Raw genomic sequence first — 22,178 nt, 5'->3', positions numbered from 1 at the left:
TCAAAATAAAGTAAGGATGAAATAAGGGTGGTTGAGACCAAAACTAGAGCTAAAAACAGGGTGTTTTCAAAATAAAAGATGGAGAAAATAAATACTGTAAAACATTTAGCATCTAGAAAGTCAGATGTAGTTGGTGGAGACCAAACTACAGCTAAAAGAGAACTTTTTTTTCAAAATAAAAGAAAGACGAAACAAAGTTGGTTGAGACCAAAACTGGAGCTAAAAAGAGAGTGTTTTCAAAATAAAAGAAAGATAACAGAAATAATGTAAAACATTTTGCAGGTAGAAAGAGATAACTAGTAGGTGGAGACCAAACTGGAGCTAAAAGAGAGTCTTTTCAAAATAAAATAAGGGTGGTGGAGACCAAAACTGGAGCTAAAACAGATCATATTGTGGACCTGGATCCACCAGGTGACCATGAACACACCATCACAGTCGTCTGTGTGACATTCAACATGTGATATCTTTACAGAGCGTGACAGACTGAGGCTGAATATCTGTTTTGTTTTGTTATGTTTTTTTTCTGTTGCAGCCTCCCGGTGGTTAAAAAGTGTTGAATACATCTTTAACCTAATTATGCCATAATATCTCCTGCTGACTCAAATGTGGACTCAGTCAGCATGTCAGAGCATCAAGTCACATGACTTCTTTTAGCGTTAAAGAGCTTTGACCATGACATTCCTTTATAGCGGCTCGTTCACAATGAGCCGCCAAATAATGAGAGGATTCAAATGTTATGGAACTCAGCGAGGTAAAAACAGCTTGATGGAAAGGAGGGAAAATCTAAAAATAGAGCCTTTTCAAAATAAAATAAAGTTGGTTGAGACCAAAACTAGAGCTAAAAACAGGGTGTTTTCAAAATAAAAGACAGAGAAAATAAATACTGTAAAACATTTAGCATCTAGAAAGTCAGATGTAGTTGGTGGAGACCAAACTGGAGCTGAAAGAGAGTCTTTTCAAAATAAAGTAAGGATGAAATAAGGGTGGTTGAGACCAAAACTAGAGCTAAAAACAGGGTGTTTTCAAAATAAAAGATGGAGAAAATAAATACTGTAAAACATTTAGCATCTAGAAAGTCAGATGTAGTTGGTGGAGACCAAACTACAGCTAAAAGAGAACTTTTTTTTCAAAATAAAAGAAAGACGAAACAAAGTTGGTTGAGACCAAAACTGGAGCTAAAAAGAGAGTGTTTTCAAAATAAAAGAAAGATAACAGAAATAATGTAAAACATTTTGCAGGTAGAAAGAGATAACTAGTAGGTGGAGACCAAACTGGAGCTAAAAGAGAGTCTTTTCAAAATAAAATAAGGGTGGTGGAGACCAAAACTGGAGCTAAAACAGATCATATTGTGGACCTGGATCCACCAGGTGACCATGAACACACCATCACAGTCGTCTGTGTGACATTCAACATGTGATATCTTTACAGAGCGTGACAGACTGAGGCTGAATATCTGTTTTGTTTTGTTATGTTTTTTTTCTGTTGCAGCCTCCCGGTGGTTAAAAAGTGTTGAATACATCTTTAACCTAATTATGCCATAATATCTCCTGCTGACTCAAATGTGGACTCAGTCAGCATGTCAGAGCATCAAGTCACATGACTTCTTTTAGCGTTAAAGAGCTTTGACCATGACATTCCTTTATAGCGGCTCGTTCACAATGAGCCGCCAAATAATGAGAGGATTCAAATGTTATGGAACTCAGCGAGGTAAAAACAGCTTGATGGAAAGGAGGGAAAATCTGAATGAACAGAAATTAAGTGGATGAAATAAGAAGGAGTGAGGAGGGCAATGGGAGTGGGAGAGTTGGGGGAGGGTGGGGGGGAGGGTGAGGGGGTGTAGATTATAGGGTGAGAAAGAGGCAGCGAAGACAGGCAAATGAAAACCACAAAATGAAGGAAGAAAGGGAGACTGAGATGGAGAGGGAGGAGGAGGAGGAGGGATGAAAGGATGAAGGGATGGATGATGAAGGGGTGGGGTGTGAGGGGTTCGGTGCAGGAGGGTGGTTTTGGGTGACAGGCCTCATTGAATAGACCTCTATTCTCCCCTCCGCTGGCTTCTCTTCTCATGCAAAGCAGGCCCGTTCAGCCTCCCAGCCATCCGTCACACAACAGAAAGACCATGGCAGGCCCTTTACGAGCCCCACATTCGCATAATCCCCACCCGCCATCCACCCCACCATCTCTCAACCCCACTATCCAGCACCCAACGGGGGGTGGAGTGGGTAAGTAACGGGACTACTGTGTGTGTGTGTGTGTGTGTGTGTGTGTGTGTGTGCGTATATGTATGTATGTGTGTGTGCGTTGGGTAAGTTAAGGGGATAGTTCACCCAAAATTCAAATTTCACTCATTATCTACTCACCCTCATGTCGACTAAGGGCTGGGAGAAGTTTCAGAGTCCTCCGTGGCTTCTCTGAGTTACAGGGGGTCTCGGCGTAGCAGTGCATGTCCATTATAACGGTTGCAAAGGGATACCAACTGTCTTCGTAACAAAAAGACACACCAAAAAACATCCAAATACCTCCATGCTGCTCGTATGTAATGTCCGTCTTGTATTGAAGCCCTGAAATGCGAAATTGTCCCCCAAAAAATTTAATAAGTCTATATTTCAAGCTTGTTTTGTAGCGGAAGCTTCTCTTCCCAGTTCGCCCAAATTTGACGAACCGGGAAGAGGAGCTTCGAGATGCTTCCACTACAAAACAAGCTTGAAAAATAGACTTATTTCATTTTTTTCGGGACAATTTCACATTTCGGGGCTTCAATACAAGACGGACATTACATACGAGCAGCATGGAGGTATTTGGAGGTTTTTTGGTGTGTCTTTTTGTTACGAAGACAGTTGGTATCCATTTGCAACCGTTATATGGACATGCACTGCTACGCCGAGACACCCTGGAACTCAGAGAAGCCACGGAGGAAACTTCTCCCAGCCCTTAGTCCACATGAGGGGGAGTAGATATAATGAGTGAAATTTCAATTTTGGGTGAACTATCCCTTTAAGGTTGGAGGAGGAGGAGGAGGGGGGGGATGGGCACGGGGATATCTTCGCCTTTGGAGGACAGGCCACCTAGGCTGAGAGCAGGACAAAAAAAAAAAAGTGAAAAAACGCGAGAGACATAACATGTTTTCAGGCTGATGGACGTCATATTGGGACACCAGGGAGGTTAGGAGGGGTTAACCTGCCTCCGTGTGTGTGTGTGTGTGTGTGTGTTAGGATGTGTTATTCATGCATACTCTTACTGGTGGGGGGAGAAGGGGCACGGTTCACACATTCATAGTATGTAGTGCGCATGATTATTCTGCTCATATATGTTATATGCAAATGAGCTGCTGGGGCTCTAGTCTGCACACTGCACTGATTGGTTCAGTTCATCAGTGTTTAACAGAGAGAAGCTGCAGGATGCAAAGTCAGAGCAGAAACACAGATAATCTACATCTGAGGCAGGAGGATAAAACATAAACAAACTACCGGTAATTATTAAACTAATAACATAATATCTTCACATCGTCTGCATATAGAGGGAGAAGGTCGGCTTCACACGACGGTTTAAATCGCTGAGACAAACTTAAAGATCGAAGCCCGAAGCTGCAGAAAAACTGCAGGAACAAGATCATGAATTAATTTATATATGAGGAACGTATCTGAAAACTGGCATCAATAAATTGTGAATTGTGAAAATATTTAATTTTTTTAATTATTATTACAAATGTTCACAGATTGATCAGGATCAATCAGCCGCACATGTTTGAATTGCTTTACACATCTTCTCAGCACCTGTTGATCATCTGTGATCACATTCACACTGAGCATGGACATATAATATAGGCAGATGGAATAATTTATTCACACATTTCTTTTTCTTTTTATTAGAAAGGTTGATTGTGGTTTAATTTTCATGGCGATTTGTTTGGAAGATATTGATCAATAAAGTTTTGAGAGATATACACTTTATCTATCAAGAATAAATCACCTTCATACACACAGACCATCTTCTACCACAACATCAATTCACATTTATATAAGTACAGCACTGTTTGCACCAGTGTATCATTTATCTTTGTTTATCTGTCTCGTCTAACCTTTTAATATATTGTTTTTTGTCTTCATAAGTTTTTGTTGTTTTCCACTTGTCTTGTATTTGCATCACATAATATAATAAATAATAATAGAAAAAATAATACATCACATTGTCTTTATTAATCTCCAAAGGGAAATTAATTTGTCTCTGGGCAGAAGAATTAAAAAGCCTGATGGCTATACACATTGATACATTATTCGTCTGAATTACTCTTTGATCAATGGAGGAAAAAAATGTTGATTTCATCATATAAGACCTTGTTCACATGGACGCCAATTTTTTCCCCCCATTATATAGGCTATAATAAGAATAAATGAGTTAAACTTAAAATGTCAGTTTCAGTTCTTGAGTCGTGGAAATCAAAAACAAACTCAGCAAAAACAATTTAATGTTTCAGACCAGCATTCATCATCACAGTTGATCTCTTTGATAAGTCCAAGCTGCTCTGTAAATACACTCAGGTTCATCTGGGACTGAACCAGTCTTGGTCCTGGTCTGGGGCTGCCGGACCTCAGCACTTTTAGTCCTCAATTATGAAACGTCCACAATGAGACGACACCTGAAGAGACACTGTATTTGCACATCAATTTCACCTAAAGACATCAAAAGTTGCCTGGTGTCATTTCATTTCCACAGAGCTCCGAGACTTATAGGACTCTCACTGTTTTCAATGTGGAGAAGAAGCTCAGAGAACAGGATCCAGCTTTAAGTTTTTGCCAGATTAAAACATGATGAGGAGAAACTCTGGTCCACTTCAGTCCTCAGGCCTGTGACACGGAGAGAGAAGAACCAGCTCGCCCTCTAGTGAAGCCACAGAGGATCTACAGCTCCTGTCTTTAGGACATGATACTGTGTTGTAAAGTGACAGTGATAGAGGCTGAGATCATAAACACTAACACATTAATGTTGAAACAATGCATTTATTTAAAAAACAAACATTGTTTCTTGATGTTTTCTGCACTTTTCTTTTTCTCTGTCCTGAAGCTCTGATGAAAAGGTTTCACTTCTTATCACACACTCATACTGAAGAAATCTTTTGAAGACCACACCATGTTGTCATCCTGTCATGTCATTGCTCTAAAAATTAAGATGAATATTTATGTAATGTGCAATATTTTTTAATATGCACATGACCTTGGGCATCAGACAGTTTGAGTCTGTAGTTTGGACTGCATCACTTTTATTCTTTTGTTAGTCTATTATGATAAAGTTGATTCATGGATACGTTTTTTGAAGTAGCCTATATTTAATAGACAAAATACAGACAAAGAAATGAGATTAAATGTGTTTTATTCAACAGTAAATTCCAGCTTATATGACGGTAGTACGGGACCACTGTTTGGTTCAAAACGTCCGCCTCAAAACAGACGTCAAAATCAGTGCGTCGACGAAACTGACGTCGTGACGTTGCAATACGTACAGCAGTTACGTTTTCGGACCAAACCGGTTCCCATAGAGAAAGAGACCTGAACATTTCATGACACACCTTCAAGCTTATTATAATAACCCAACTTGTCAGTTATTGTACTGGTCAGATAGATTAAATGTTTATTTATTGAAAAACAGCCAAGTAAAAGGACGAAACAAACACATAATACACGATCTGTTGTTTTTTTTTTTGTAAAAAAGCAAGATGGCGGCCGTAGATTTTGTACCTTGGGACGTTTTTGCTGTGTGACCAGGTGATGAGTTGTTGTAACCAGGTGAGGTGGAGGTTTAGGGCTCAACAGTAATGACACCGATGTGAAATCAAAGGTTTTATTCCATAAAACACAATCAGTGATGAAGACATGAGAGCAGCTGAGCGGGAAATCCAGGTAGACGGCTGACGTCATCAAGATGGCGGCGTCACGTTGGGTCAAAGTTGGATTTGTTTTTGTTTTTATATTGTTTTGTTTTTTACCCCCCACAGAAGCCGCTCATTTTTAGCCACTTGGCATAAACCTTTCATAAGAGTACACCTGTCTGTATTTCTGTCTGTCACACAGGTAAAAAAGTGGAGTGCTGACATTTTTCAGAGCAGCCAATCAGAGCCCACGCTGTCACCTTACACACAGGAAGTGAGCGTCATTAAATACCTGTTGGCTTTGCTTTTTTAATTTAAACCCACACAAGACTCCTTCTTCTTGGCCTGGACAAAGTTTTTTTCCATGCTATTCAACAATGCAGAGGCCAGTTTACACTGTTAAAGGAGAGAAACCTTTATTTTTTATTATTTTTGTTTGTTTTCTTTTTTAAGACCATTAAAATAAATACTATACAGAATCCAATGTAGAAAACTTGATACACTGTTTCTGTCTCAAAAAGGTTAACAACTCCATAAATTCATTTTAAAAAATAGCACTGACCATAACACCCCCCCAAAAAACATGATGGTTCTCCTGAAACCAGACACCCCCATGATGACAGGCATTTTTAATGAGCGCTCAAAAGAGGAGGAGAGGGGAGGGAGGGGGGAGGAAGGAGGAGAAGAAAGGGAGGGAGAGGGGGTTATGTCTCCATATACTTAAATCATCTGTAGTTTGGTCCTTTCACGTTAGACGTTAACCCCCACCACCACCGCCTCCTCCTCCTCCTACAACAACCCCCACCTCAGCTATGTGACATTTTGGCAAGGTAGGTTACAAAAAAAAAGTGTTTTTTTTTGGACCACCTTATCAAAACACAACAAAAAATCAAATTTGTGTTCGAAAAATAAAAATCTAAATCAACAATAATGTCAAAAGGTTAGAGATGGAAGGAGAAAAAAAAAAAAAAAAAAGACAAAAAAAACTCATCATATCCAACCGGGAGGGTCGAAACGACGACGACGATGACGCTCCGGACAACTCAACTCACCGTCGCCGCTTTCATTCAAGTCCAGCTTCCCCGAGCGTCTTTCTCAGCCGCCGGTCGGTCGCCGGTCGCTCTCCAACCGAATGCTACTGGACACGTGACTGTACAAGTCAAAGTCAAGCAGTATGTACAATAGCAGTAAAAAATATATAATAATAAAGGTATGAAACAGCAGGGAGAAAAACAAAAAAAAAAATCAAATAAAGAAAAATATATTTATATAAGAGGAGCGAAAGGGTAAACAACTCATTCATGGTGGATTTTTTTTACTATACAGGTCTTTTTATTGAATATGCCCCGTTGTATTTCTTCTAGACCCCCCCCTCAAAAAGAAAAAAGAAAAAGAAAGAAAACCTGGGTTCTGAACATGATCATGGATGTGAGTTAAAGGCCGTTTGAAAAGTACACGAGGTTGTATTTTTTCATTTCTCTTTTTTTTTTGTTAAATACTGATCTGGTCAAATGCAGCACATCCCAGTTCATTCATTTGTTTGTTGGTTGTTGTTGTTGTAGTTGTAAAGTCCAGACTGAACCACCCAGCTTTTGGATACCAGTGAAGAGGAAGAAGAGGCGCCCCAATGAGAAGAAAAAAAAAAAAGAAAGTTCACAGCCACGTTTGACAAAAAGCTTCAGTCTTTGAGTTTTCAATGTGCGATGTGTTATTATTATATTGAGCCAAGTTATTCATTTAAATCTTAAGCTTTTGTTTTTTTTTTTTGCTTTTTTTTCTAACAGTCACAGCTAGGATCCTCGAACACAGCAACGTCAGGTTGGTTTTTCTTATTTTTTTGTACGTTTTTTTCTGTTTTTAAATGTGCTTTTTGGGGGTAAAAGTGGTCTTCGTTCGTTCGTTGTGGGGTCTGGGGTCTGATTTTAATGCTAATTGGGAGAATTTAGCTGCTGATAATTAACAATGTAAAGATGGAGTGACGGACTGTGGAAGCAGATCCTTCCAACATGGGCAGAAAAAAAACAAAACAGATAATAATTCAGAGGGGAGGGAGGAGCAGCGGCGGCGGCGGCAGCTCCTCCCTCCCCTCTGAACGGCGGCGGGGAGGAAGGGGTTAAAGTCCTGGTTCAGATCGTGTAAGAAACAAAATGGTTGACTTCTAAAATAAGCAGAGGGGAGGGGGTAATCGGGGGGTATTGGGGGGGAGGGCAAAGGGCAACGTGGAGTCGTCGTTGTTTGTTGTTTGTTTTCGTCGTGGGCGATGGCGGCGGGCGGAGGGTCGGTCAGTGGCGTCTTAGATCAGGTCGGCCACGTTCATGGGCATCTCCTCGACGGTGGTGTTGTAGAACGTCTCGATGTCCCGCAGGGTGCGCTTGTCGTCCTCGGTGACCATGTTGATGGCCACGCCCTTCCTGCCGAAACGACCGCCTCGACCAATCCTGGCGTTCAGAGGGAAGAAGTCAGTCAGAACAGCTGGAAAACTCGGACGAGGGAGGAGGGGGAACTGGGGCGTTCAGGGACCTCGACTCAACGCCACAACTAACTATCCGCGGGGTCTTAAATAGTATTAAAAGGTGATAAATCAATTTGGGGAAAATTAAGACCCTTAAAAACTATTAAAAAGTCTTTTCACGACTTTATAAAGTCTTAAATTTCAAAGGTATTTTTTCTGAATTAGCTGTCCAAGAGTTTGAGTCCTAAAAACATTGTAAAAAAGTGTGTGAATTTATTAATTTTATTAAAAAACAAAGATGAACCGGTACATAAAGAAGAAAAGCAGATTGTTGTTTTGTTTTTTGAGAGTAGAGCAATGTTTTTTTTTTAATTTTTTATAAACTTTGCCTTTGATTTATTATCTAAGCCTATTTTGAATTCTGTTGTATCATCATAGTGGTCTATAGTCTTTATCACAAACTGTTAAGTTAAAAGTGTCACTGATGTAAATGTTACAGCTTGACGTAGCAGTGAGGTATTGAAAAGGTCTTGAAAAAGTCTTAAAAAAAAAAGGTATTAAAATTTACTTCAAGATTCCTGTATATACCCTGAACTAGACGCCGTGTTAAAAACTAGGACGCGTTGTCGTGGGAACGTGTTCTTACCTGTGGATGTAGTTTTCCCTGTTGGTCGGCAGGTCGTAGTTGATGACTAGAGACACCTGCTGGACGTCGATGCCTCTGGCCTGAAGAGAGGAGGAAACATCCATGTTAGTTACACAGCGACCACCAGGGGGCGCCAAACTACAATCTACAGTTAAAACACTTTAACTTCCTACAGATCCCAACAGAAATCCTGCGTAATTACAAAAACCTTTAATTGTTGAAATGGAAGAGATACTTGTCCACCATTCAACGGTCCGATAAAGAGATATGATCATTGTTTAAAACACTACGCTGAGCATGTAACACATTATATGACCCATAATCGTTTTGTCTATCCCCATTTTCTAAAAGTGTTTGTTGTCCTGCTTTTGATAAGTGCAGAAAAACAAGACAAACAACGTATTTAGATATTTTGCTACAAGTCCCAATATTGATTGTTACATTTGCCACATGTATACTCAATGTATGATATTCAAAAATCCCAATTAAGTATTAATCATAAAAACCTCAATTGTTGTTGCAATTTATTTAACCAAAAATGAAAAATTAAGTAGTAAATACATTGTCTGTTGGTTTATTTTGTTACTTTTAGTTGTAGGCCTAGATGACATTCAGTACTTTATCACTTCGAATGAGTCTCAAGTCTAAATCCATCCCAGGCTGCACTTTTTTTCTGAATTTGGTACCAGATTAAAAACCATAGATACAGATCTCTTGCTTTTAAAACCCATAGAGCCGTGACACACTTCCATCTGATTATTGAACAGCTCATCTGCTGTGTGTTTGTAGGTTTTTGTTAACATTTTTATGAATTAGAAATAACACTTTAAGTACACACTGTTAAGCATGAATTAATACAGAATTCTTCATTTGTAAACACACGAATACTCATTAGTGTGTAGTTTATAAACAGTGCTGATCAATGATGAGTAAAACATTTTAGTATTCATGTGTTATAAATGATGAATTCAGGATTTAAAGCTCAACTAACCCTTAACAGTGTGTACTTATTATAAAGTGTTACTGTTTCTTCAAATTAAATCGATTGATTTGATGGGTAAAAACACGATTCGACAGATTATAAACTGTTATAAACACGACTGAGGTCTGGACGGACGCTCAGGAACGTTTAAGTTGTAATCCACCAATTAGTTGTGAGTCCGGGACTTTGCGCCCGGCTACAGTGGAGGGCAGATGTTTCTGTACCAAGGAACATTCAGTCCTGCACCAGCACGGCAGCTGGGAGGAGAGGGAACCCTGGACCGAGTTGGACCGAGCGTCTCTACGGTAACGGTGACGGGGACAGTAACGTACCAGCAGGTCAGTGGTGATCAGGACTCGACTGGAACCGGAGCGGAACTCCCTCATGATCAGGTCTCTCTCCTTCTGGTCCATGTCACCGTGCTGAAACATGAAACAAGACAAGAAGAGTGAGTGAGTGATTGTCTCATCACATCTGGACCAACTCGAGCATCTCCTTCCTCGTTTCTCACCAGAGCGGACACGGTGAAGTCTCTGGCGTGCATCTTCTCGGTGAGCCAGTCCACTTTCCTCCTCGTGTTGATGAAGATGACGGCTTGTGTGATGGTCAGGGTCTCGTACAGGTCACACAGAGTGTCCAGCTTCCACTCCTGAGGGGACAGGAACCACAAGAACCAGGGTCAGGAAAGGGTTAACGCAACGCTACACTACCACCAACCAACCAGGGCTATTACTCTTAAGAAACAGTTCAATATATAAAACAATACACAGATCCCGTCACAATCAACAAAGAAAAAGAACAAGAAAACATAAACAATTTGTTGCATTGATTTTGGGTTTGGGTTTGATCTGTCTCTGGAAATTTACAAATGACTAGAAAAACAGTCCCATCAATTAACAATCATATAAAACGAAGTGTTTATAAAAAAAAAAAACACTTGTGACTTCACAAATGTGGATGAGTCTCACAGAGAGCACAACTCGCAGCCACTTGCTGTTACAAAGGCTGTCTGGTTTTTATTATTGCAGAAAAATGCAACAATACAGATTAAGTCATTGTTTTTGAGGGGGGAAAAAAACAAAACATAAAAAGACTAGCAACTCTGAAACTTTACATCAGGGTGTCAAACGTGCGGCCCGTGGGCCAGAACCGGCCCTGCAGAGGGTCCAATCTGGCCCTCAGGATGAATTTTTCAAGTGTGAAAATTTGAAATTGCACATATTTTTAATCAAGAAATTTCAAGTGGTTCATAATATGTTTTGGAAAAGGATAGTTCAGTAACTGTAAACATCTTATTAATGTACTAAAACAGAGGAAAATTTCGATTTTTAAAATGTATTTAAAGGTTATTATGCTATTATTTTACAGGTCTGGCCCACTTCAGATCAAATTGTGCTGTTTGTGGCCCCTGAACTAAATTGTGTTTGACATCCCTGCTTTACATGCTTGAAATGGTCCTAAAGATTGTCCATAATGAAATGGCTCTATATACACACACTAATTGAATTAGTTTTGGTCGTGGTAATGCAAGTAAACACTGAGTTGAGGCTCTGGTGCTGTAGTGATGAACACCAGAATTATATCCAATGTGATGAAAAAGTTAAGACTAGCAGCGAAAAAAATGATGAAATAAATATGAACAAATGAAAACTAAACTGAATGTCAGATAACATCAGCTTGTTTCCTCAACAGCTCATCTGCTGCGTATGTTTGTAGGTCTTTGTCTGACATTTTTATGAATCAAAATTAACACTTTATAATATAATAAGTACACACTATTAAGCATTAATAAATACTGGATTCTTCATTTATAAACACATGAATACTCATTAGTGTGTAGTATAAACAGTTAGTGCTGATCAATGATGAGTAACATTTTTTTAACTATATAAACTACATAATGAGTATGCATGTGTTATAAATGATGAATTCAGGATTTAAAGCTTAACTAACCCTTAACAGTGTGTACTTATTATAAAGTGTTACCGTTTCTTTGAATTAAATCGATTGATTCGATTGGGTAAAAACGATTCGACAGATTATAAACTGTTATAAACATGACACGTTTAGTTGTAATCCACCAATTAGTTGTGAGTCCGGGACTTTGCGCCCGGCTACAGTGGAGGGCAGATGTTTCTGTACCAAGGAACATTCAGTCCTGCACCAGCACGGCAGCTGGGAGGAGAGGGAACCCTGGTTGTAGTTTTCTTAGCTCAATACGGGACGATCTTAAGGCCCGACAGAGGCTTTTTACTAAAACCTGAAAAACTAAGACGAAGACTAAATAAAAAGTAGACAATTCCTCAAAAATAAAAAAAATAAACTGCTTCATCACTTGAACTCACTGAAACTGAACTGAAATAAAAAAGCAAACTAAAAAAAACACTCAAATAGAAAGTAATGAAACAACCAATCAGCCTCCTCCTCCTCCTCCTCTCACCTCCTTCTCCACGTTGATGTAGAACTGACGGATTCCCTCCAGGGTCAGCTCCTCCTTCTTCACCAGGATGCGGACCGGCTCACGCATGAACTTCTTGGTGACCTCCAACACGTCGGCTGGCATGGTGGCCGACAGAAGGACAACCTGACAACACACACAGAGACACACACACACGTTAAGTTACCCCGAAGGATCGAAGACACTTCTACCATCTGAACTTCTAGAGAGAAAAACCTGAGCCAATCTGTTTTCAGGGTTCCTACAGCTTAAGCCAACTTAAATTTAAGACTTTAAGACTTTTTTAAAGCCACTTGAAATGAAATTTAATAAACACAAATGCAGAAAAAAGAAAAACCACCACATCAATTACATAAGCTTAGGGACAATTTACCCACTTTCCCATGTGGTCTAAGGTAAAGTGACTGCTACATGAACATTGGATTGTGTCTCTTTCCAGTTGTCCTTTCAAAATAAACGCATAAAAAGTACGAAAAACCAAACAAACACTGACTCGGGAGCTGGTGACGGCCACCACTAACTTCTCTATGTCGAAATGTTACCAATTATTTTGAGATTTGAGACTAATTACAACCATAAAATACCATTTACCATGTGTTAAAATTTTTAAGACGTATGAAAAATTGATTTAAGACATTTTAATGCCAATTAAGGCCCTGTTTTAATTAATTCAATGCCTTTTAAGCCTTTTACGGATTTGAAGAACCCTGTGAAGGATCGAAGACACTTCTACCATCTGAACTTCTAGAGAGAAGAACCTGAGCCAATCTGTTTTGTTTCTTCCTTCTGAATTAAATCAATGGGTAACAACAACATGATTGGACAGATTATTGACATGAAACGTTTAGTTGTAATCCACCAATTAGTTGTGAGTCCGGGACTTTGCGCCCGGCTACAGTGGAGGGCAGATGTTTCTGTACCAAGGAACATTCAGTCCTGCACCAGCACGGCAGCTGGGAGGAGAGGGAACCCTGGACCGAGTCTCGGACAACGTACCAACGGGTCAGTGGTGATGAGGACTCGACCATTTTGCAGTGTATTAATTAATACATTTAAAAACAGAAAGCATCCATGTGTGCGTGCGGCTCTCACCTGTGTGTTGCTGGCCAGTTTCTGGAAGATCTCGTAGATCTGGTCCTTGAACCCTCGACTCAGCATCTCGTCGGCCTCGTCCAGCACGAACATCTTGATGTTCTTGGAAGCTGCAGAGAAGAAAAACAAAAAAGGTTTTAGAGCTGGACAACACTTCTGTTACATCCATCAAAAACACTGTCATGTCACATGGATTCAGTAGCTCAGCAGCAGCAGCACATGTTGGTGCCTAAGATGTTTTAATGTCACACACACACCACTAGATGGCGCCTCCTCTGCAGCTCAGAGTCAAACATCCAGACATTTTGGTTCAAGTCAGACACTACAGGTGAATAGGGTTAACATTTTAACTAACAGAATCACCCCAAGTTTATCGCTTACATCAAGACTAATAGTTTGTATTACAAGTTCTGTCAAATGTTATGTTTAAATATATGTAAATGAGACAGTATCCAATTAAATATGCACTAATTTGCACACATTTCCAGAACAGAAATCTGAAGAAGCCACATTTTCTTGTTTTACTTTGTTGACATATTGGAGTCATATGTTTGGATTGATTGAGTGGATTTTGGATATCTCTTTGTAAATGAGAAAATACTGTCACCAGCCCTAAAAAAAACAAACAAGTTTCACCATGTTTTAGGAATAAATGTTGTATAAATCAGGCGTTGAATGATATATCAACAATCCCCTCTGTAAAAACCTTCAGAATATAGACAGGAATACAACTGGAAGGTTTTGGTTTCTTTCCTTTTCTCAAAATTGGTTTTTCCCCTTCGTACTTTTACGATTAGTTGCGGATACAGAGGAAATAAAAAATTTTAAGCCTACATAGTTGTTCAAAGCTTTACAGCGATACCCAACATGACATGGGTCAGACTAAGTTTTGGTTACGTTTTTATTTTACTTCATTTAGTCAGATTTCTCCTAAATTCATGTGGATTTTCTACCATTTCTTTTGACTTTTCTGAAAGAAGATCAATGCATGAAAACAGTGTTTTTGCCTGTAGAGTCTGGTCTTAAAACTGGGACAGAGACGTCGACTGTGACCAGAGTTTGTCAGGAAACTAAAACTACAGCTGCATGAAGCCGTTTCACAATAAACTGACATGAGACCAGAACAACTGGACTCAAAAAAACTAGAAGTTGTGTGTTGTACGTCTGCTGCTGTACTCAGGTTGTGAGGTATGATCACGTCTCTGGGTCTCCAGCGTCACGAGGACTCGAGCCGACAAAACGCCGACCGGAGCGACGGGACGCCGGGGTCTCCCAGAGTCAGTTGACACGCATGGGTTTCATCATCATACAGCAGGTTCAGTTTAAACGGCACTCGTTAGAGCAGCGGTTTAGGTCTTTAAGGTTGTGCGAGTATAAAACGACGCCTTTCTGAATGTGAATTATAATAAAAATTGGGCGCTGTGAGTGAGGACTTACAGAGGTTCTTGCGAGTCAACATGTCGAAGACTCGGCCAGGAGTTCCCACCACGATGTGAGGAGCCTCGGCCTGCAGCTTCTGGACTTCACTGCGGATGTTGGTCCCTCCGATGCAGGCGTAGCAGTTGGCGCCCATGTAGTCGCCCAGGGCCAGGACCACCTTCTGGATCTGGAGCAGTCACAACAACAAGAACGACGTGTCAGTCAAACATCAGCACCAATTAACTAATTTTACTTCAGACTCATAAGAAGAAGAAAAGACCTAAAAACGTGTTCAAGAGTCGGTTCAATCTTGTTTTAACGACATTAAGCTTCCATTTCTCTCCTCATGGGACGTTATAATGAAACTATAGAGTCAGTTCCTCCTCTGTCTCAAACTCATTTTACTTCAGACTAGGGATGTCACGATTATAGATTTTTGGCATTACAATTATCATCAATACATTTCACAACACTATGAATGTGTAAAATCAAATATAGTCAGAATATAATTACATGACTAATCTCTTAATATAGGACCAGTTATCAATCCACTGGGGGAAGTGTTTGAAATATTTAAGTAATCAATTGTCACTTGTATCAAATGTTTGTTTATTTTAATGATTTTTTCACAATACAAATGACACGCTAACATTTAAATTCCTACTAATTCAGTGTTACTTTAGATAAATGGACCAGTATCTGTGCGTTTACCTTTACTTTGACATAATCTTTTTCAGAAAGTGACGTATTTAGGAATCTTTACCACCAATTAATTGTGGCGTTTAATACCACGATTAATTGTGAAAACAAGTAATCGTGACATCCCTACTTCAGACTCATGAGAAAAAAAACCTAAAAACGCGTTCAAGAGTCGGTTTAATCTTGTTTTAACGACATTAAGCGCCCATTTCTCGCCTCATGGGACGTTATAATAATGAAACTATAGAGTGAGTTCCTCCTGCTGCTGTACTCAGGTTGTGAGGTATGATCACGTCTCTGGGGCTCCAGCGTCCGGACGACTCGAGCCGACAAAACGCCGACCGGAGCGACGGGACGCCGGGAGTCTCCCAGAGTCAGTTGACACGCATGGGTTTCATCATCATACAGCAGGACAGAGGGAGCCGCTCCAGGTTCTGAGGAGTAGAGCTGCTACTAATGATTGTTTTCACTAAAGATTAACCTGTGTATTATTTAAACGACTAATCGATTAGTTGTTTGAGAAAAACAATGATACATTGACCAAACTACAAGACGACTTCCTCAAATGTCTTAGTGAGTATCCCTTTGATTTGTGGACACAACGTCATATAAAGGAACCAGAAATATTCACATTTAAGAAGCTGAAATAAGAGAATTTGGACTTTTCTTAAACTACTTAAACCTATTATCAAAATAGTTGACGATTAATTTAATAATCGATTGTTGAATTAATCGATTTGAGGTAGAGAACTGCTCAGACACTTTGCTTCAGAATCATCAGATGTCTATGGTGCTTTAAGTTGTCTTAATACTTTGTAACTCCACCGTCTATAAAACACTTATGAACTTTGCTGTGCTGATAGAAGAGAAGCCGACATCTTCCTTCTTATGTCACAGACATGTTTTATAACAAAGTTTTTACATGTTCTTTGTGCAAAAGCATCAAGAGAACTCAGTTTCAGTCTAAATTATTGATCATACACCTGCACCTTGTGGTTTTGGGACATAAACTATTTAATACTAAAAGACTGAGCGAGTGTTGTAGCCAATGGAGACGGTGGGTGACCTCCAAATCAGGACTGTAAACGTCCAGCGTGGCAGCTGCCAGGGTTTTCAGAGTGTGTTTACCTGCTGAGCCAGCTCCCTGGTGGGAGCCAGGACCAGAGCCTGAGTGGCTTTCATCTCCACATCAATCTGCTGGAGGATGGAAATGGCAAAGGTGGCAGTCTTCCCAGTTCCAGACTGGGCCTGAGCGATCACATCGTAGCCTGAGGGCAGAAGGGAGAGGAGGAGACGTTAAATACCGCAGACCCAGAAGGCTGCAAACCTTAGAAACAGTTACTAAAATACAAATCACTGTTTACTCTAAGGTTGTGTTTCATTAACTCAGTTCAAGTAAAAGAAAGAAGAATCTGAACTAAAATAAACACTGTGATGAGAGTTAAAACATGACATGTGTCGTTCTGGGAGCCAAATATGGTGCAGCTGTGTAACACTCACAACATATTTATGATCTAATAAGCAGGACATATTGTCTAATTAACACGTGCATCAAAAGAAAGAAATAAAAAGGCATGTTTTACATGTCACTCACCCTTGATACAAGGGATAATGGCTCTCTGCTGGATGGCGGAAGGCTTCTCAAAACCATAGGCGTAAATTCCCCTGAGCAGAGTCTCGCGCAGGTTCATCTCATCAAAACTGTCCACGATCTCGTTCCAGTTGCTCTGCAAGAGACAACAACAAGTTCAGGATTGAAATGTCATTTTTATGTTGTAATGGTGATGATTATAATATAATAAAGAATGACCCCAGGAGACGGACTCACCTCAATGATCCCATCTGGCTCCATGCCTTCCGGGCCATTGTCTCTGCATAAACAAGGAGGAGGGGAGAAAAAAAATTGTGTTATTCTGAGTCCCATTATTGCACAATTTCATAAGCAGAAAAAAATAATAAAGATATGGGTAATATTGTCCCTAGGGGGATGCCCTTATAGTTGATTTATTACATTTCTCAACTCTACACAATATGCAAATAAATTGACCTTATTAATATTCATGGGCGACACCAGTGAAATAAGGTGGTATATTGTGTTAATTTGCCACCTCTCCCCCACATAAACACTAACACACGGTCTCCATCTTCACACATTATTCTCCGTTTCCTCCAACACAGTGAACGCCTTTTCACCGTCCGCCATTTTTTTTTTTTTACACTACATACATCCAAGATGGTCGTTTCTCTTTCTCCGGCGGAACGAGCGCACACCACAACATCAACGACAAAACAGTTCAAATAAAAACACAAATCGATGTTTATTACTGAATTGAATGTATTCTTGTTATTTGTTATCATTATTGTTGTTATAATAATGAAAAAGATAGGGCGCTAAAAGAGCAGCGTACGGTAACTAGCCGCTAGCGCCGCTGCCAACAGGCCCCACATCCTCCTTTATGTCGCCTTTTATTAACAACCCGTCCAGTCAGCGTTTCCTTTTTCACACAAAACGACGACACACACGGACACAAAACACACACACGTCGACACAAAACGTTTTTCTTTCGCAGCAGCCAGCGTCAGGGTGGGACTCGTTGTTTCCAGCGGCGGAGGGAGACTAGCTACACAGCAGCTACACGGCAGCAGCGGCGGCGGAGGGCCATGTGCGAGCGACGAGGACAAAAGCTACTTAGCATTTTTTTTTCTTCTCGCATCTTCCACCAGCTCCGATTCGCTTTCTACAGCCAGGCAGCTTTAGTTTACTTTTAAAAAACGCGGTGAATGCGATATTTTTTTTGTAACGGCGAAGGCGCGGCGGAGTGATACACACAATGACCGTTGAGGCCTACTTCATCCTCACTCACGTGTTAACCAGGAGGCGCCGGCTGCCATTACATTTCATTGAGCTTAAGCCGCCATGATTCTTCGTACTTCCTTTAAATCCACACGCGTAACACCTTCATTTTCGAGGCCTAAACATTCATTTTGAGTCGAAAATTGGTTATAAGAAAAAAATCTGACGTTTGATGTTACCCCCGGTGCCGGTTAACGTGAGCACCGGTGATGTTACGTTAGTCTCCAACCGACCGAGGCCGGGCGGCTGCTGGCTGCATTTTTTTTTCCCCTTTACAGGCCTCATCTTTTAAACCGCCACAGAAACGCCAGGATGCATCACTCAAAGTTCACACCGCCGAAATCCGTCGATAACAAACATTAGCAACGCGACGGAATCGTAATAAACCGAATTTCGAGCCGCTGTGTGGCCGTAAAACCGTAAAAAAGTTTCCTTACCTATTATCATATTCAGCCGACATTATTCCAAAGAAAGAAACTGCGGCAGAAATGACTTATATATGGTGACAACACACAAAGACGCGCTCTCATTGCCGCACACGCCCGTCACTCAGCGATAAACCCGCCCACCGACGCTTCTGATTGGTCCAAACGCACGTCACGTTCGAAATGGGCGGGCCCGGAGCGTCCTGCGTCATGCGTGCGTAGGGCCTGATTGTAGCGCTTCCAGCACGCCAGAGGGGCGGGGTTTAGGGGTTTATGAGAGGACTCTGTGTGAGCGCGGGGTTCAGGCTGCTATCACCGGGCTGCCCCGATGCCCACTGCCCAGGCCCCCTCCTCCCACCACGGGTCAGCCGCCCGTTCGTCAGGCAGCGCGGACAAAAGGCTGAAGAGTTCTTCTTTCTCGCTCTCTCTCCAACATTTCCTTGTAAAAAAAAAAAAAAAAAAATGTGGCAAATCAGAAAATGGAAAATTACAGGCGGTGGTGACACATCTCACGTCCAGTGATGTAACGATGAGTCACACACTGACTGTAGTGTAGTAATGCTGCCCCCAGATACAATTAGTTCAAAGAATAAGGAAATATCATTCAGGATTCCTGGTGTGACCACTATTGTTATAATAATTACCACAGACTGAGTTTCACAACATCTGTCTGAACAGCTGTGATTCCAACTCATAGAGTATAAGAAAAATAAAAACACACTCATAATTGATCATCATATTCATTTCAGTGCCAATTAGTCATTATATAGGCTATATGTCACAGTTTAGCTACAGGTGCTTATCAATAAATTATAGCCTATAATAAAAAGCATTTCCAGTAGATCAAGTCAAACAGCCGACACCAAATATTGAGAGCATAATAGATGGACATACTTTTCAGAAGGCCAACATTTCCATATTAAAAATATTTTTTGAGATACTGAATTTATAAGGTCTTCATTAAATGTGAAGCCATAATCAAAATAAATAAAGACATTCTGTGTGTAATGGATCTATATAATGTATGAATAGTTTCACTTTTTGAGTTGAATTACTGTCATAAATAAACTTTTCCATGATATTCTAATGTATTGAGATGCACCTATAGATGACAGTGGGTTCAGTGAAGCTCCTCAGTCTCCAGACCAGCTGGATCCAGCAGCAGAACATCTGTATGAATGATGGTCTCCATCCCTCATACTTATGTTGTGTAGGTCACTTTAAACTATAATATCTGCACATCCAGCCCTATAATATCCTGTTAGCATTAGTTAGTTGCATTTCGTCAAACCCATCTCTTGCTGTTTGTATGCAATGAATTTGTGAAAATAAATGTCAAATAAAATATTCAAAGTATCAATACCATCCAGGACCAGTTTTATAAACAAAGCATCATATTTCTTATACATAACACACATTCACCATGTTTTTCATTTCTTACACATGATAATATACACATTTGAGTTCTCCATGATTTCATTTTTTACTAAAAATCTAAAAGGGATAGTTCAACATTTTGGCAAATTGGCCCATTGCCATAATCCCTATAGTCATAGCAGTAGGTTCGTTACCTTTATTTGCTCAGAGCTATGCTACGGAGGCTAATGGGATTTCTTGGTTTCCCTCATCAAACTCATCAAATACACAATCCAACAACTCCAAAACGCTCTGGTGGACAAGTTGTGACCTGCACATTCACCACGCTATGAGATAATAACAGAACGTTACCAGACAGAGTTGTTTTAGAGGGAAATTCATGCAAAACCACTGATGCGCTTTCCCTTCGTAGGCAGTTTTTCGGCAAGCAGTCTCTGCATTCACCTCTAAAACAACTCTGTCTGGTAACGTTGTGTTATTATCTCATAGCGTGGTGAATGTGCAGGTCACAACTTGTCCACCAGAGCGTTTTGGAGTTGTTGGATTGTGTATTTGATGAGTTTGATGAGGGAAACCAAGAAATCCCATGAGCCTCCGTAGCGTAGCTCTGAGCAGCTCACGGCTCTGCTCCGCCGTTCTAAAAATAGCTTGCACCGACAATTAAAGGTAACAAACCTACTCCTAAAACTATAGAGATTATGGCAATGGGCCAATTTGCCAAAATGTTGAACTAGCCCTTTAATCTTAAACAGCTAAGGAATAAATCGAAGTGACAGAGCATCAAATATCTTCATCTCAACGTTGAGAGCAGCATCAATAAAACACACTCAGTCTCGTTTGCCACATATTTTTATTTTTATCAATCATAATGCATTGTAGAAGATATATAAAACTGTCAACTCTGTTGCATCAACTCGTTTGAAAAAAAAAAAAAAAAAGAACGAAAAAAAATAAAAACAAAAAACACAGCTATCAACAAATTTGTCTTTCGTTATAAAAAGAAGAAGAGGAGGGTACTGTAACTCCGCTGTGGACATGCTCGTTCTATCTGTGAAGCTGTCGTGGTCCTCACCGAGTGGCTCTCAAACTGTCAAAGAAACTAAACCGACCGACCGACCGACCGACGGAGCGACGGAGGGTCCGTTTGTACCTACACCCATAAAAACAACACAAATTAGTAAAGTCCTCCTTTTTAACACCTTGTTTGTTTAAAGCAAGAAGCATATCAACACATTTACTGACAGAAAGAGAGAGAGAGAGAGAGAGAAACACAGAAAAAGATAAATGCAATGTAAAGCAAACCCCCCCACCCACGTTTCTTTTTACTTTTTTTGTCTTTTTGTTTTTAAAATCCTGGGCCCAATAATCTGTCATGGCAGCCGGCAAAGATGGAGGCAGAGGAAGTTGTTTCTGGCACGAGGGGGTCAGAGTGTGTTTCTGTGTGTGTGTGTGTGTGTGTGTTGTTTTTTTTCCTGATTCGCAGCCAAGATCCCGTTTGAATCCATCTACGACGTCTGAGTAGGAGACCGACGAACGGACAAACACGTCACGTTAACGGCGGTTTAACGTTATGTGGCGGCTAAAGAGAGAGAGAGAGAGAGAGAAAGGGAGCGGGAAAGAGAGATAAAAAAGAGAGCGAGCGTTGTCATCGGCTGTAGCGTTAAAGGACAATTCCGGTGCAAATTCAACTCGGGGCTGTATTTTCCTAACATTTTAGGTCTAAAAAAAAGAAGGAATCTGAAGATTTTCAGTTTAATTGCTCCTGTTTTGCGGTAGTTGTGTCTGTCCCCGCATCGCCACGGCAGCGATGAATGGGAGCGGATTGAAGTTCTGCTGCTTAGGCTGTTTACATCCCTCAAAGCCGCCATTTTTTGCAAGTCACGAGTTGATATTCCTGTGTTTATGACACAA

General features: G+C 40.5%; 2 protein-coding genes across 2 annotated transcripts in view; one reads left to right on the top strand and one right to left on the bottom strand.

Annotated features, from left to right (window-relative positions):
- sh3tc1 (SH3 domain and tetratricopeptide repeats 1) overlaps window positions 1-2,811 on the top strand; it is a 207,336-nt gene extending 204,525 nt beyond the window's left edge. The window contains exon 20 of the mRNA XM_083993045.1: window positions 2,675-2,811. The gene's annotated coding sequence lies outside the window, so the exon portion shown is untranslated. The remainder of the gene's footprint in view (window positions 1-2,674) is intronic.
- A 4,802-nt stretch (window positions 2,812-7,613) lies between these two features.
- On the bottom strand, window positions 7,614-18,982 carry eif4a1a (eukaryotic translation initiation factor 4A1A). Its single transcript, XM_083993273.1, has 11 exons — window positions 18,903-18,982; window positions 17,440-17,482; window positions 17,206-17,338; window positions 16,740-16,879; window positions 14,931-15,099; window positions 13,494-13,603; window positions 12,384-12,527; window positions 10,455-10,592; window positions 10,276-10,365; window positions 8,962-9,041; window positions 7,614-8,301 (listed from the first exon to the last, which is right to left on the bottom strand). The coding sequence occupies exons 1-11, from the start codon at window positions 18,923-18,925 to the stop codon at window positions 8,157-8,159; spliced, it is 1,215 nt and encodes a 404-aa protein (XP_083849399.1). The 5' UTR covers window positions 18,926-18,982; the 3' UTR covers window positions 7,614-8,156.
- Window positions 18,983-22,178: the final 3,196 nt, after the last annotated feature.

The sequence above is a fragment of the Trachurus trachurus genome (genome assembly GCF_905171665.1).
Source record: "Trachurus trachurus genome assembly, chromosome: 18".
NCBI lineage: Eukaryota > Metazoa > Chordata > Actinopteri > Carangiformes > Carangidae > Trachurus > Trachurus trachurus.
This window is presented reverse-complemented; position numbering and strand designations above follow the sequence as displayed.